This window comes from Ctenocephalides felis, unplaced genomic scaffold, assembly GCF_003426905.1.
Source record: "Ctenocephalides felis isolate EL2017-DRISC unplaced genomic scaffold, ASM342690v1 CF-g0.4_SCAFFOLD_01886, whole genome shotgun sequence".
Lineage (NCBI taxonomy): Eukaryota > Metazoa > Arthropoda > Insecta > Siphonaptera > Pulicidae > Ctenocephalides > Ctenocephalides felis.
The window spans coordinates 63,025,247-63,044,042 of NW_020538040.1; the positions used below are offsets into that span (position 1 = coordinate 63,025,247).

An 18,796-nucleotide genomic window follows, 5' to 3' on the forward strand; every position below is an offset into this window, starting at 1 on the left:
ATAATTATAAAATTGAAAAAAACTGGTAAATAAATTTATTATGATATAAGATTCTGAAAGTAAACTATATAAAAGAACTGTGTATAAAAATATTAAAACTAAGAGTCAACGATTTGAATACATACTTTTTCTGGTGTTATGCTTATAAATGCTTTGTAGCCATTGTAGTATGTTCTGTACCATCTCATCAGCATCTGCTTGACGAATGTATCGATTTCCTGTATTAAACAGTTAACTAATTACTAATGGTATCTGAGTTTTACTGTATTTAACTATTAAAGAAATAGACATAGATATAATTAAAAAACAATAAAAGAAACGTTTTATCATTTTTTCTCAAAGTAGACATATTGTTCTAGCAAAATAATTTAATCCTAATTTGATTACACTGCAAATCAAAATATTGAACATAATTCATAGATAATACTAAAATTGAAATAGTACATATAAACCTTCAACAATTGAAAATGTACCGAGTTTACTGTTTTTGTATCCATTGTAATTGTACTCTTCTGATAGAACAGGCAACGCCAATCCAAACATTAAACTAAAGAATAGGAGCTTCATATCTGGAACAAAAATAATAATTATAAGGTCATTAATGCAATAAGATATTATCACAATCCATTACAAATATGCCATAACCCTCACATATATTGAACTATTTATATAATATGTAGTATTTTGTGTTTGGATTTCTTATTTGAAGCTTATGTAGTATATAGTGCATATTTGCAACAAACAACAATAACTTATCAGAGAATAGCATTTAATAGGCAATTAAACACATTTGAAATAAATTCAGATTTGTTTCTATAGTTAGAAAAAAACTCAATGGCAGTGTTCATTCCTTTAGAAATTAATTAAAAGAAGTTCTGTTCAAGATAGGATACCTTGACATGTAAAAAAATGCACATATATACATAAATATAATATAATAATATAAAACAATAATATTCGTGAAATTTGTAATAGTTATTATTATGTCTTTATGAGCTTTCTTTGTGAATAGTCGAGAGCAAAGCAGAAATCAAAAGATTTAAAACTTCAGGTAAAAGATTTTTTTAAAATAAATATATTATTAATAAGTATTATTACTAATGGGTCTTAAATGTCATTTTCGCTTGCGCGATGTATTTATGCAATTGTTACGGTTCATCAAATACATTTTGTCCGCGGTTTAAATCACTTACAAGTCATATTTCTTCATTTTGAATTATGAAAACTCGACCGCAAAGTTCAACTTATCGAACCACTGAAATGAAATATTTTAGTGGCACAAGCATAGAATATTATCTAACATCAATTATTGCAATATTTCTCTTAAATATATTTGAAATCTTAAGAAATATATTTGTGCTTTATGTGCAAGAAATTGCATTTGGTGATGCAACTTGTGGACATGTTTTCGGGGGTATTTAACTGACAGTGATAGTGTGTCTTGTTTTATATCAAAATACTTCTTGTTAAATATTGAAGAAGTATTTTATATGAAATGAAACCAAATGACGCGTCTTGAAATTGTTAATGCATATTACCAAACATCTTTATCCCTTATGGTTAAGTTTTGAAAAAACGATGTTGATAGCGCAAAACTTAGTTTACTTTAAAAAATTAAATTAATCTTATTATTATTTGAAATTAGTGGGGCATGGCATCGTGCCTTAAGGCAAATTGCTGGAATTTCCCGTACCAAAAATTTAAGTTTTTAAAAAAGACACCATAAATACATGAAGTATTTATGATTTCTGTTAAGGTAATTAATATTAATATGATCCACAGATGGATCAACAACAAATCGAGATTATACAAATTCGAGGTGCTCGAAAGCATGTGTTTGGGGTTATACAATTATTATATGAATTTTTTAATTGACATTAACCTATTGTTAAATTATTTATCAATAAGCAAAGAATCTTTACTAGTTGTTAACTTATTCTAATGTGCGTAATGATGACGTATGAATAGCAGAATATTAGACAGTTGCCTTTAGAATAGTCATGTACTTTCTACCAGCAGACCAGTATTTGATGATGAGCTGTGAAAGTGAAGTATTTAAAAAGGCTAATTATCATTTAATAATACGTCGACTGGGTTTATTTTGCATCTTCACTATTTGGATTATTATTATTAAAGTAATAGCTTCGAGTTATATATGGTTTTCTGCCTGTAAATAAATTGCATGATATATTAAATCTAGACGGCATAGTAAATAATTTGATGATTATAAATTCGAGTACTATCGATCTATTATTATGTTTATGTTTTTAAAAGTTTTTCTTTGCGGAACTCGTTTAAAATCCGTCGAAGTCGTAGGACAAAATTCGCATGGCGACAGAGCCAGTATTTTCTGATCGTAAATAATGAATCCTTACTAATTTACAAAATCACGAGTTTTTACAGCACACGTAATAATTAGTTTCTGAAATTTCAAAAATTACATACTGATACACACTATATATAAATATGTACTTTTATCTGTATAACAAAATAGGACTAACATGTGGTGGTTCCAATTTTGAATTATACTGCTTTTATATATGCAAAAGTTTTCATTTTATTTAATTATGGTCGATCTTGGAAACTACATTTGGGTTGTGGCTCTTAATGGTCATTGAACATTTAATTGAACTGTTTAATTGAACTATTAATTAGGGTGGTTCTTAATATGGATGGTTTCGAATTACCTTGCTCCCAGGGCCTCAAATGATTCCAAATAGATAAAAAAACCTCTGAAAGTTTTAGCCTTAATATTAACTTATGATAGTCCGGACTTCAAACAAAGTTTCTATGAAAATAACATGGGTATATAATATCTTAGCCATTTGTATATCTTAGCGACAAGTGAATCGAAATTTTGAGAGTAACATTGCATTTGTTTATTTTGATCATAAATAAAAAAAATACAACAAAAATTTGATATATTTCATAAAATAAGTATTTACTTAGGAAGATGAACCAAGAAACTTTGGTTGGAGTGCGGACTTTCTTAAGTTTATACTAAGAGCTAAAACTTTCAGAGAATTCTTTTTATCAATTTGTAATAATATATATATATATATATATATATGGCGGAATGAACACCATATGAAGTTGAAGGACGTCAATTGATGACAATGGCGGAATGAACACCATATGACAGATGTCAGTTGAATAACGTCAATTGATGATAAAACTAAATTATATTGGGCTACGTTGATTCGGATCTGGCATCAAGCAAGCTATAACGATCTGATTGTTTTTATACGATCGAATATTATGGTCGCGCTTTTTAAAACGATCGAAAATATTGTATCGAGTTTTTTGCCAACGAGCGTTTTCTCGTGATCGAAATTTAGATTTGATTTAATGTAATATCAACATCTTTATCAATTGAGACATTAATAAACAGTCATTATCGAGTTGAAATAAAATTATTGCGATTTCATTCAAGAATTAATTAATTAATAATATATGGCCCACCAGCGCCATAATTGGTGACCCCGACGTGATATGAACACGCAACCTTCTGATAGATATTCAAAATACTTTAAAGCCGCAAAGATGGCTAGTAGTTCGCGATCGTAAGTTGAATATCGCTGTTCAGTAGCTGTGAGCTTTCTGGAAAAGAAACCTATAGGGTGCCATGCACCATTTTCTTCCTGCTCCAGAGTTGCTCCAATGGTCTGGTTGAACGCTGGCATAGAACTCTGAAAGCAGCTTTAATGTGCTCTCCTGAGCCTTGGATCGAAGTATTACCTGTAGTCTTACTAGGTTTACGTTCTTCATACAAAGAAGACCTTAAAGCATCTCCTGCTGAGATGGTTTATGGAACCACATTAAGACTACCAGGCGAATTTTTCACAACTAAAGAACTGTCATCCGATCCACAAGCATTTCTGGACTACCACAGAAGAATAATGCGGGATATTAAACCTACAGCCACAGCTCATCATAATAAAGCCAATATGTTTGTGCTTAAGGACATAAATACATGCACTCATGTATTTGTAAGATCTGATCATATCAGAAAACCACTTGAGCCTCCATATAGTGGACCATATGGAATTATAGAAAGAATTTCAGACAAAGTGTTCAAAATTTCTATGGATGGTACTGATAAGAACATATCGGTTGACAGACTAAAACCAGCATACACAGTTAAAATAGATAACAGTCAACCAAGCTCATCTCAAGAATTTAAATCACATAACTTGGAGTTATCGATTGACCCTCCAAAAAAGATGAAGCCTAAAAAAGTCTCCTTCAAATTTTAATAATCAAATTCATTTATTTTTACCGGATACCTCTTTTTCTTTTGAAGGGGAGTTATATGGCGGAATGAACACCATATGAAGTTGAAGGACGTCAATTGATGACAATGGCGGAATGAACACCATATGACAGATGTCAGTTGAATAACGTCAATTGATGATAAAACTAAATTATATTGGGCTACGTTGATTCGGATCTGGCATCAAGCAAGCTATAACGATCTGATTGTTTTTATACGATCGAATATTATGGTCGCGCTTTTTAAAAAGATCGAAAATATTGTATCGAGTTTTTTGCCAACGAGCGTTTTCTCGTGATCGAAATTTAGATTTGATTTAATGTAATATCAACATCTTTATCAATTGAGACATTAATAAACAGTCATTATCGAGTTGAAATAAAATTATTGCGATTTCATTCAAGAATTAATTAATTAATAATATATGGCCCACCAGCGCCATATATATATATATATATATATGTAATGGGTAGTGCTGCTCTAGGGCAGGTCCGTGAGCTGAGTTAAACTCCAACTTGATTCAGGGAAGAATAGTGTGAGAGGTTTTCCATTGCTATTTCGCGCCACATTGTCCGAAAATAAAAAATCCTATTCCCCTGTTAAATAATCCTACTAAAATATTTTTAATATATATTTTCAAGTGAAAATGGACATCCCTGCAGCACGATGTCAGTTTGTCCAGAACGGGGTTCGAAGTTACGACCCCGTCCACACGAGTCCGTGCGTTATACCGTTACGACATATATATATATATATATATATATATATATATAATTTTATATGAGTGCAGTTAAAAGAAAAAGGTGGCAGAATGAATAATAACTACAAAATTTTCATCTCAATCGAAGTCTTACTCCACTAAAATCATGTCTATATATATGATGATAAGAATTAATAAACAACAAAATTTTCTTTTGTTAAAACTTTTATATAATTAATGAATTATTGATGAATTCATCAAAATCATCAATTTTACAATCGATTATAAAAAGTCTCCTTCAATTGATAAAAGATTTTAGAAAGTAATCTCGTAATTATAAATTTGTTAAAATCAAGCTGAAGCAATATGGTATCGACATTTAGTCTTTATATTTAATATTAATAAACCTATTGTGATTATTTAGGAAGTTATTAACTCTTGGCAACACTAATGCGTAAAACGTTGAACAAAACAACCTTTGCATATCATTGTTTCAACTTAATTGCATTTACTATGAAATTTATTATGAAAATAGTAAGTGCATAGAAATAATTAAATATCACGTACGTTATTAAAAATATATAATGCAATTTGTTATATAGTTTCATATTAACTCTATTAATGGTACGAATCGATTACATAGATCATAACAAAAAAAGAACTTTTTATAATTTTAAGTATAATGATATTTAGAAAGTTTTATTATACGGGTTCAAAATTTAAAAAAAAGGAAAACTATTATTGTTGATACGCTATTATAAGTATTTTTCCAAGATAAGTTTTTACTTGATTTGCTGGTGTAGGTCAGGACATTCTACTTATATGGTTAATAAATATTTTTGGAAATGTAATTTTTGTGGAACCTCTAAAAATATACTACAAGAAAAACAATAGCCTTTCGAATAATGGTAATTCGAAATTAGTCCACACGACCGCACTGCCAGAAAATACAAAAATAATATTTCATTTTTTTTAAGCACTAGCAAAAAATTATTCAATATCAATTGTTAAAAATAATATAGAGCAGATCTCAGTAAAAGCAAATACGTTTGAGATGAAAAAAACTTTATTTAGTATAAATACTATAGTCCAGAAACACGTGAATTTTTTTTTATAAATTTTATAACGAGCCATATTCGATAATATTTTGGCCAAATGCTGATGTGGAAAGTAGAAAATTGGTACATTTATCGGATGTATCGGATTTTTTTGAAAAAATCTATAAAATGGAGTATAAATAACAGGATAGGATTGTATGTACCATATGTTTCCAATTGAAAATAGCCAATTTTTGGGCACTGCGGTATAAAATGAGAATGGGAATTCTCTTACATTATTCTTTCTTGAATCGAGTTAGAGTTAAATTGCCTGCCCTAGAGCAGTCCTACCCATTATTATTTTTACAATGTAAAACAAGTATACAAAATTTGTACTCAACAGTCATAAAAATGTTTTGATAGTAAAGATGTCTAGTTAAATACTTGGAATTTATACCCAACTGATAAATTTTCAAAAAATAATTTTTTATTATGGACATTTAAGAGTGTTGGTATATTAAAATTGTGCATAAATCATGAAAATTGTGAATATTTAAATGTAGTAATTCTTATATCCTTAAAATCCAATTAAATAATATAAAACAAATTCAATTACACTTCCCAATGTAATTCTTAAATTTGCTGTATTTTACTACTATAGCCGAACGTAATTTCCAAATTTTTAATAAATAAATTGCAAGTGAAATTTTCTATTATAATGCTGTAACATGTATGACAATTGTATAATGGAATCAAAACGCTCAGATCTTTATGAATATGACGATGTTTATAGCGTTTGAATTTTTCATGAGATTAGTTGACATAAATGAATAGATACGCTAACTTGTTATATTCATAAGAGTAAAATGTCTGCAACAAAATAATAGTAGTTACAGGTAACATTTTAATAGGCGATATCTAGCATCATAATGTGCAATAACAGGGTTTATGTTATTCAAACATAGATTCGGAAAGCACACGCTTATTAATAATCATACAAAATATCAACAATAATAAACATGTTGATTAAATCTATAATTATTTTATATTTAATTAGTAAAACTGTGATATTAATATTGATTCTATCTAGAAACGCTAGAAACTTTATTGAATTTCTTTAGGGTAAATTGTAATAATCGCAAAAACATCGAAAATAAAAATTTTATATATTTTTACGTTTCAAAATTTTCTGAACATTTTGGCAAACTTTAGAAAAAATCTATGTATGCGTGTGTCTGTGTGAGTGTGTGTATGTATGTGCGGATACAATATTTTTCGACGATTTTGAGAACACAGATCAACCGATTTGAATGAATATTGGATTCCTATTGATAAGAAGACGTGCTGATTAGTTTTTGGCCAAAGTAGGTACAGCCGTTTCGACGATTCGTGCCAAAAGGTCCCAATAACTATAATTCAGTTTTTGAGACAATGAAGTTTGCGATTTCAATATTTCAAAGTACAGTTTTACTTGTATTGACCAAATGAAGAACTGATTATTGGGCAGACAGGACCAGACAGGACCAGACAGGGACATTTGGTGGTCAAAAATTTAATAGAGATTTTAATAATAAGTACAAATTTTCTTTTTTAAGATAGCAACGCGGCGCATACGCGCATCGATATTTCACCTCTGAAACAGCTGCGCAACCCGATTGCTTAAAAAATTTTAATTTTCAAAAAAATAATTAAAAAACAAAAAAAAAATAGTACAAAAAATTCAACGTTTTCAAAATTCTCAAAAATCAATTTTTTTCAAAGTTTTCACAAAAATTTTATTTCATTACGGGAAGTACCAGAAATTTGCCTTAAGGCACGATGCACCACTAGCTCTATTTATATCTTGTTATTATAAAAATAAGTTACTTATAAAGATAGAAATCACATTAGTGTTTAAATGTGAAATTAAGAAATTATGGTACATGAATGAACTCTGTTTACTATAATTTTGTATAATTCATATTACATGTAATTTGTAAGTGATTATGAAAGACAAATTGTAGTAATGATTTTTTTATAATTGATGAGTTTTATAGAAGTTTATTATAAATAGTAATAAATCAATTGGCATATTTTAATAAAGCAATAATACTATAAAAGTACATGTATAAACATATATATGTATATAAGTTTATCATCTATATCTAGTATAGTAATAGTTTAGTATATAATTTTACAAAAAAAATACCGCCAGTTTACAAATAGTACTTATGCCAATATATTATTATATAAGTATATACCTATACACTAATATAAAAATATGCCATACAATAACGTATATATATATATATATATATATGATATTCAGTTTTCAGGGCAATACATCAATTAAAAAATTTGTATGACTTTAAAACATTTTTATTTATTCCATACGTTTCGACACATTGTTTTGTGTCATCTTCAGTGGACTCTAGATTGAAAGAACAGATAGAAATTATTAAATAAAACTAATATATAACTAATATTTATATATTAGTTTTATTTAATAATTTCTATCTGTTCTTTCAATCTAGAGTCCACTGAAGATGACACAAAACAATGTGTCGAAACGTATGGAATAAATAAAAATGTTTTAAAGTCATACAAATTTTTTAATTGATGTATTGCCCTGAAAACTGAATATCACATATTTCAACATCAAAATTATATAAAAAATTTAATATATATATATATATATATATATATATATATATAATATTAGTACACCAATGCACATAAAGCACATAAATGCAGCATATAAATTTTCTAGTGTACCAAGATGTGTCTTATATATAGTTCTAGATAAAAGATATTATATTGGGTAAATTAATATATCAGTACGTCCATACACAAACATATTATTATGACATATATCAATATATCAAAATACCTGTATGTCAAAATACTAATAAATCATAAAACCAATATATCTCTGTATTATGCAACTGAATAAATACTGTATTACATACAAGTAATACATCTCGATGTAAACTTGTAGAAATGTAATTGTTTTATATTTAAATTTAACATTAACTTTTACATGATTAATGTTATTGCTTCTTGCTAAAATTAATTAATTTCATTGAATTTCATACAAAAATGAATAAACAGTAGATGAAAAATATTAATTCAAAGTAAATGAAAATTATAAATTCAAGACATATTTATAAAACAATTTATTATTTCATTATACCTATATACACATACATACAAATATAAATATGTATATATAAAGAGTTAAATGTACTAGCAAAAATCAAGCATTTGTAAGTTTTTATTTTTTACTCGAAGTTTTCCAATAATAAAATTGTCAAGTAGTTTACCATTTTACAATCCTGATTAAATGCGCTAACTTTTTACGGAACTTGCCATCACACTTTAGTACTTATTTTTAAAGGAGAGCTTCTCAAAGTCAACCAAGCTTAAAAATATTAAATTTATAGTTCAACAAAAAGTCTTATTTCATAAAGCTTGGAGCATTTGTGATATTTTTTCTACTGTGATTCTAGAAATATTATTCACGGTTACTGCTCAAAAGTTTAAACAAACAAAGTTAATAAAAATTAACCGCAATAACCAAAAATTGATCATATTTATACCAAAAGCTCTAGGTGGCGCGTAAAAGCTCATCATTTCCAAACAACGTGAGATTTTTTTTTCAAATTTTTTTTTAGTTAAGGTCAATACTATCACCTCATTTTGGCTTGACGTCAAGGTCTGGGAACCTCTGTATATATATATATATATATATATATATCTGTATATAATTGCGCACTATCTAAAAGTTAATATTAAGAGCTAAAACTTTCAGAGAATTGTTTTTTATCAATTTGGAACCATTTGAGCCCTTGGGAGCAAGGAAATTCGAAAATGTCTATATTGAGAACCACTCTAATATATATTTATATATATATATATATATATATATATATATATATATATATATATAATAGACAGAATTAATTTGTTGTTAACATTATAAAATCATTTTAACATAAATTGAATGAGGCACATGTGTCTATGAACATTATCAATAAATATTCCTCCATAAAAAACATCTATAAACAAAATGCACCTCATTTATTTTGTATCAAGATTATCGCAACGAGAAGAAATTGCACCAATTCGTTAAAATTTTGTATCATCGAAAATCACAAAAAGTAGATCAATAGGTTTTCATATGATAATGCACAAATAAATTGATAATAATTGATTGATGTTAATACAATTAACTGATAATGATTGATTAAAGATGTGCTATAAAACTTACAATCAGATTGATGGTAATATCATTGGCTACTATACGATTAGTAAATAAGACTTAAAATTTAATTATGAATCAATCGAATGAAAATGAAATGAAGAGATTCATTGTACTGCTCGTTTTGAATGGTTCTAATAGTGTTGTCTAAGTAAGACGTAAATCAATGAGACAGTAGTAAAATTTCGACAATAAAATTTCTATAATATTGCCCATCCTTGACTGCGTCAGAGTACCAACGACCGCAGCGCAAATCTGACATTAAATTAATAACTTGACCTTCCGTGAGAACCACGGTGAAAGTATTGGAGACATAGACGCAAATTCAATCGCACTTATCATGTGCGCAGTTGTGTGTTTAGGAATCTTTCTAATTGGCGACAGCACATCAGACGAATCATATTTGTTTCGTGCAAATAACCTAACACGCTTCTTGTATTTATTCCGATCATGGCAATCAAGGAAAACATCACGACCACGACCACACACTTTGGAAGATGGAAGCAATCATAAAACGATTCCATAACCTTACTTCTGTAATTTGAATTTAATTTTATATTCTTGTTTTTTGTTCTTTAAATTTTAATACATTGATAGTGAAAAATATTGTGAATAATTAAACATTTATTTGCAAACAGAATTCAATTCTCTTAAAAATTTGGTCAAGTTACAATTACTCATATCCGCACGTGCGATCACTGGATTGGCATTCGATTTAGGCATATTTAAGTACAACCTAAAATTCGCTGATGTTTCTTCATGGAATAGATAAAAATATATGTTAGGATGGTCCTTAAAATGGATGGTTTCGAATTTCTTCGCTCCCAGGGGCTCAAATGTTTCTAAATTGATAGAAAAAATTCTCTGATATTTTTAGCTCTTTATCTTTAAGATAGTCTACACTTCAACCTAAGTTTCTTGGTTCATCTTCCTAAGTAAATACTTATTATATGAAATATATCAAATTTTTATTGTATTTTTTTTTATTTATTATCAAAATGAGCAAATAAAATGTTATTCTGAAAATTTTGATTCACTTGTCGCGCTGAGTTATAAAACAAATGGAATTTTACTTATATTATTTCCATAGACACTTTGGTTGGAGTGCGGACTATCTTAAAGTTGATATTAAGAGTTAAAACTTTCAGAGAATTTTTTTTATCAATTTGGAAGCAGTTGAGCCCCTGGAAGCAAGAAAGTTTGAAAACATCCATATTAAGGACCACCCTAATATATATTAAATATATATAAAATTTCCTTAAGACGTCTTCTAAGAACAGGATCAAATATATGCGAGATAGAGTTAATATCTATCAAAGTCGATAAGTAGTCCATTATACGACAAAACGTATTAAGCATTATTGTCTCAACGGAGTTCTACTTCATATATATGACATTCAACTTAATACTTAATTTGCTTAATAAAAAAGTTATTAAAAATTAAGTTCTTAATTTTAGTTTAGTGGTATATGAAGAGCTTGTTCATATTCGTGCTCTTTGTTTTCCCCTTAACATTTTTTAACTTTTTTATCATCAAAATGCGTTTTTAGAATCCATTTATTTTTTATAATATTAAAATTTAATTTGGTTAATCGTTTAACCAAGTTCTTGATCATGTTCTTGACAGATATCCTAAAAATTGAACCTTCATTGTACCGAAATGTGGATATTAAATAATAGTCTTTCTCCTGGTGAACAAAGAACCATTGTAGAAAATCAAGAACTACTTTGTTTTTGAAAAAAATTTTGATATGTCAGTATAAACTAATTAGCATTCCCTAAATTATTTTACTTCAAAGAATATCTAAGCAACAATGCCATACTTGCACAGCTATATTTGACAAAAACTTTCTCCTGTCGATAAAATACTAATAGTGTATAAGAAAAATATATGCATAATGTTTTTCTGAATTCATTGCTTCCTGGTTTTACATTTTATGAAATTTGTCTATTTAATTATCTAATAAATAATATTTTAACAACTATAGGTTTATTCTGTACCTGATCACGAATTCAATTCATATATATTAGTACCAACTTTATGTTTATGAAATTTCGTGATCAAACGAAAATTGACTTCTCAAACGAAAAACATTAAAATTTTTTATCAGTTTAATTGTTTTATATTTAAATAATCTTCCTTATTTTTATTTGAACCACAAAGAATTTGTAACTTGAATTAATTAACTTATTTTGAAAGTCATTTTTATTTATCACTTTGTGCATGATTCAGAACTAAAAATTTAAACAAATATGTCTATATACAAGATTATTATGTGAAATATTACATAAAGTAAAAGTAATAGTGAAATCATAACTCATGTAATTCACTTTTATTCAAATTCTAGATGGAATGACTTAAAAGCTTGTATTTATAGAAAACAGGTATATTATATTTATATAATGTAAAAAAAATGAGTAGCATCATATATTTTTTGCTTACTTCAATAACAAAAAACCGCATGTAATAAACGTTGATAAATCGAAAGTGATGAGAATATTCAATCGAGATGATTTAAAGATTTCTGTAGGAAGTCTTGTAGAAAATTTCTGTAGGAATTAGAATAGGTGAACGAGTATTCTTACTCAGAACGTATTCTTCTCTTCAGAGTAAATTTCAGTCATCTTTGCTTCGGATTGTATAACAGAAATCAATCGATATATTGCTCAATTAATTAATTAGTTTTTTGCATCGAGATAGAGAAACGACAGTATTTTAAAATTAAGTGAATATGAGAATTAAACAACAAGAGTAATCGTAGTATACTCGATGTATTAGAAAATACGTTTCGATAGGAATAGGGAAAGTTTTCAACTTAGTTTTTATGAAAAAACATCAAATCCAGATTATAACGTTAATGCATTTAAACAAGACCATGGCTACAAATTCGAAATAGTTGCAATATATCTAAGAATCTTACGTGTACATACAAAGCATATCAATTTAAATATATATAAAAAAGGGTGAAGTTTGCTCTCAAATTAAAAAAAAATCATTTATCATAATTATCTGTCAATTTTTTGAAAAAAATTACAAATACTTCAAATCAACACACCATTATTTTTGCCCCTTTGAGGCAAACTAATTTAATAAATCATTTAAACTGATGATGACTATAGATGTTTCTGCCTATATAAAAAATGGGAGGTTTTTATTAAATTTCCGTAGGGTAAGTTATAGTAATCGTCTGTCCACGATTTCAGGCGCACGGATTAACCGAATTGAATTGTTCAAAAACATTCGATTCCTAATGATGGGGAGAAGCAATGATTAGTTTTTGGCCTAAATGTGCAACAAATGGTATTCGTTTTGAATGATTCAAAATACATTTTGTTTGTGTTGAGCGCGTGAAGCAACAATTAGTTGTTAGGGATGACAAAATTTTTTTTATAATTTTTTTAACTTTTTTATTTTAATTTCCAAAAAAAAAAAATTATATTTAGTTTATCGAAAATAATTCGAATTTTACTTTTAATTCTAGATAAAATTCGGAAGCTCACTTATAAACTATACCGCTTTATTATAAATTTCATATAAACACATATAAACGTCGTTGTCCAATTTATAAGCTCTTATATTTTGTCAGTAAACTGAAGAACGAAAGCTCTGACGCGCGTTTTCTCGTTTTTTCATTTTTATCATTTTACGTAATTGGCGGAAAGATACCAAAAAACTGAACGAGACAAAATTGATTGTATTCAGGATTAAATTCTTTTCTAGTTGAACCTAGAAAACCTTAAAAAAAAGTTATAACTAACCCGCTTTTTAAAGAATCTAAAGTGAAACTTTTTATAAGAAAACATGATTTTTTCAAGTCGCGAAAATTTGGTGAATTTCTCAATTATTTCTGTTTTTTTTTTAAGTTCAACTAGAATCTATACAATTGTAAATATAGATTTGTTTTGTTTTTTTTTTTGTTTCGGATGGAAATTGAGACCTGCATCTTTCCCACCAAATTGCAACTGCACGCTCGTGGCGCATCGGCTAAATGCTTGAACCCGGCATATTTTGACATATGTTTTAATGAAAAAAAAAATGAGAAGAATGTTGAAGTATATAGCAATAAAATCTGGAAGTTTCGTTTCTATTAAATATTTATTTCCTTTCCTAAAAAATCCTCAAAAAGGCGATTTTTTAAGCCTCTATAGCCGGCTCCCCTCTTAAGACGCGATGCCACGCACCACTAGTTAATTTTTGCATATGCACGTTGATATTCTTACGGCGCAGGGAACACCCTTATGGCATGATTGTAACATTTCAAAAAGTATAATTTTCTAAAGCTTGTTCAAAAATATGTTAATAACAAATTGTTCTTAATTATTAGAATACTTTGAAGGTTACGAAATCAGAAACGTATCCAGTAGTTGATAATCAGAATAAATGTCCTTTATTAAATGTTACAATTTTTGTATAAAGAAATGTGTTTGCGATGACCAAAAATGGTCTGCTCAAGTGTTGACTAATTTATGCCATCGTGTCCCAATCTGAGTGGTTATTATTAAATAGGTGTCTAGTATATAACGACCTAGCAGTCGGCTTCAGTGCTGATTTTCAGCGTTAGTGAGGCAAGCAAAAGCAACGCACGCGAGTACTCCTTCGTATAATGTTAACTTTGATTGTAATAATAATAAGATGCTTATCAAGTGCGTCTTTCGAAAAACGTGGGAAGAGAACGCTTTCATCATTTTTGTATGTATAAGCAGTTCGTCTTCGTTCTCAAATGTTGAAACTAGATTATATAAAATTATAATATCTCATTGTTGGTAATTATTGCATTTAACATCGAAGTCAGCACAATAGATGTTTAAGAAATAGATTTAAATTAAATTCAAATTTTATATCGAATGAGTCATTGTCATTGAACAAATGACAAAATTGTTTCTAAATTTTGTCTTACGATTAGTCATTTTGGTAATTTTAAATTAAATGAATATTCAAATGTTACGTTTGTCTTTCTCAAGCTGAGAAATGTTTGTAATAATTAAAATTTTAGAATGTTGGGTAAAACCATGCACTCGATCAATATACAAAAAAAGCTATACCGAAATCTATCGATATCTTTCGAATCGTTTTTCAACATTCAAAATTGGTTCATGATTTTTTATGACAACGTGGATTTATAATTTTGCAGTTTTCTGCAATTTTTAAAAATCGCTGTACCAAAAGTAACCGGCGCGAGTTCCCATAGAGTTTTATCAAATGGCTATTAAATTTTTGATATATTTTTATGTTTCAAATATATAATAGACTATGATGCAGCATAAAATCTTCAAAAATATCTCAATGATCAAAATGAAGGAATTTGATTGGCTACTGCGTAAAAAGTCTAAGCTCTCTGTTGAAAATAAGTTGCTGCTATATAAATCAATCATTAAATCAATCTGGACCTACGGAATTGAGCTCTGGGGATGTGCTTACAGATCAATTATAGCTATAATGCAGAGAACTCAGTCAAAAATTTTACGTACAATTCTTAATTCTCCGTGGTACGTGACAAATGAAACCATTCACAGCGACCTCAACATAAAAACGGTGCAATTAACGTTAAAAAAAATTAAGGAAAAATACAAACGCAACATTCAAACAATGTCATAGTTGACATTACTCAACCTTTTGGCATAAGGAGATTGAAACGACACTGGCCTTTAGTCTTAGTCTAGTCAGAATCTTAGTCAAAGATTAGTTCTAATATATTATTATTATATTAATTGTTAAACTGAGAAGATCTCATTGGAGTTCTTCTTAAGCATTGCTCTTAAATATTGTCAATTTAGCTCATAGCAATCTTTATGTATTTCTGATTGCTAAATAAACAAGAGTTTAAAAAAATATATATATCTCAATCAGTTCTATATGGAAACCCCAAATGTTTTAATAATATTTTAGAAAAAGCAATATCTATTTCAAATTAAAGTTCATGTGTTTGTATCGAAGTACAATATATATTTTTTTTTTTAAATTCAAATATAAATTCTTACTTTATTAAGATAGTATTTGAATAGTTTTTTAGAATATCGTACAAAGTGCTTCAATACTTAATGATTTAGCATACCATACTTTAGCATCAATTGTGGAAAACGAAATTGAGTAAAATAAATTAAAAAATTCATTACGATTTTTTTGCTAAAAGTAAATTTCAATATAATATGCTTAGAATTTTGCATAGGGTAAAGCAAGGCTTAAAAGTCCGCTGGTAAAAAAGGTGTACCACCAAGCAATTTTACCCGTCTTTGGAATAAAATCAACCAGATGAAAAAATTTAGAAAAATAGTAAAAACACATATTTTTACAATGTTGAATTAGCTGGATTTTACTGAACATAGTTCAATAGTTGTTTGTTTGATGTGTTACTACATTTTAAATGGATCTTTGTCCCCCTTATAATATATTTTATCAAGCCGTTATGCGCCCAACTAAAACAAACTACAACGTAATAATATTATTTTGAATAAACGTTTTCTTCTGTTCGCAGAGATTATTTATTTTCTGCATAGAATCTCAGAAGGATCATTTCCGTAAAACTGCCATTTACCTTAATTATTGCAAGGAATAGTCTTTTATGTCTTTTTCTACTGGGATATCTGTAATTGCAAGCGCAACATTGTGAAAGCTTTTCTTATTCGAACATAAAGTGTATTAATTAAGATGTACAATTAAGTTGAATGGTGCATTACCATTGCAAATATTAATTAAAATTTACTTATTAATATATACATGTTTTACATCTCTATCTGTGGACTGAGGTATGTTATTATGTAATTTACTGATTGCAGGGTTGTGTATAAAGGTGCGATAAACTGTATTAGACCAAATTTGGCCATTGTGTAGTTTCCGAAAAGAAATTTCCGAAAGGAATATTTGAGTGTAATTATTACACATTGGTTGATCCATACAGACGATGTCATCAGCACAGTAAACGATAAAATACGAACTCATTCAGATAAGTACAAAAGCTGCCTCAAAGATCACCCGAAATCACTTGATGGAAAAAAGGAGTTTATTCTAGATTTATCTCTGTCAATCTCGAAATCACTGTCAATGGTCAGAAAATATTGTATTCTTTATTTTTACTTGTCTTTTCAGGATACTGGTAAAAGTTATTGTCTGTCAGAAACAAAAATCTAACTGCATGTGTCAGATAAAACTTTCGTAATTAAACCCTTAAAGAAAATGTTATCAATTTGTTTATAACCAGGATACGTAATATTCAACAAATTGGGTTCACTTTCTACTCGTCTAATAATTATTATAATATTGGGCTAAACTCCTTAAGTTAAGTTGCGTTTATCCAGTTTGAATTGGATTTTCTTCGACCTTATCTGTTAGATATCTCCTTATTAAAATAAACACATTGATAATAACGTGAATACAGTTGATTATGGACGTCGTTGCAAATCAAGTAAAACAACTACATAAAACTTCATCAAAATTGCTAACGCACCTTTTTGCAAATTGTACATTTTGTAAGAGCTTTTTATATATAAATATGGAGAAACGCTGTAATCGTAGAAAACATTAGCGGTAAGGTCAAATAAAACTATCTATTTCTCAATTAAATTGACATATTCATACTTGATTCTGATACTTATTTAATAACTATAAATTTAATAATAGCAACATATTATATTGCGTGATATATAAAATAACAGAGGTTATTAATGTAAGCGCTTTTGCTTTCAAGTCCTTAATAACCACTAATATGCCATATTTTAGAAGACCACCTAAGCAATTGTTTACTAAACAACGGAACGACAATACATCATAAATATTATGAAACAATGTTGCACTTTAGCTTAAATAAAGCAGAGCTTCCGTGGGTAAACGGTTATGTATATATATATATATATATATATATATATATATATATATATATATATATATATACGCCGGTCTGTGAGCTGAGTTAAGCTCCAACTCGATTCAAGGAAAAATAGTGTGAGAGATTTACCATTGCCATTTAACACCGCAGTGCTCCAAATGGGCTTATTTTCAATTGAAAACATTTTTTTAATCTATATTTTTAAGTTAAAATAAACATCGCTGCTGCCCGATGTCAGGTTGCCAGAGCGGGGGCTTGAACTTGCAACCCCGTCCACACTAGGCCGCACGTAAACCGGTCAACATAAGACACCCATATATATACACACACATATATATATATATATATATATATATATATTACAACAAATAACACATATCAAACAAACAACTATTTGACTATCTCTAGTAAAACCAGCTAAATCATCATAGTGGAAATGTGTTTTTTGAAACCTGATCCTTTTTATTTCCTAGGCGGGGTAAAAAGAGACGGCCAGAAGGCAAACAGGTCCATTATCTTATTTTTGATTTTAAAGAGATTTTGCGAAGTAATAGCTACTTTACTTTACTCAATCAATGCAGAATATCAATTTTATGGGTACATTTTCTACAGAAAATTCGTATTCGTCAGAAAAATTTATCAGCAGAGTTGGAATAACTATTCATTGAATTTATCTCTTATAAAATTGCTTTTCAACTTAATTTGCATTTTTATTTACTATTTTTT

General features: G+C 28.3%; 1 protein-coding gene across 1 annotated transcript in view; it reads right to left on the bottom strand.

Annotated features, from left to right (window-relative positions):
• LOC113375188 overlaps nt 1-18,796 on the bottom strand; it is a 35,255-nt gene that overhangs the window by 1,823 nt on the left and 14,636 nt on the right. The window contains exons 2-3 of the mRNA XM_026615134.1: nt 474-569; nt 126-218 (exon numbers count right to left, since the gene is read on the bottom strand). Coding sequence (XP_026470919.1) covers nt 126-218; nt 474-567 — 187 coding nt within the window. The 5' untranslated portion in view covers nt 568-569. The remainder of the gene's footprint in view (nt 1-125; nt 219-473; nt 570-18,796) is intronic.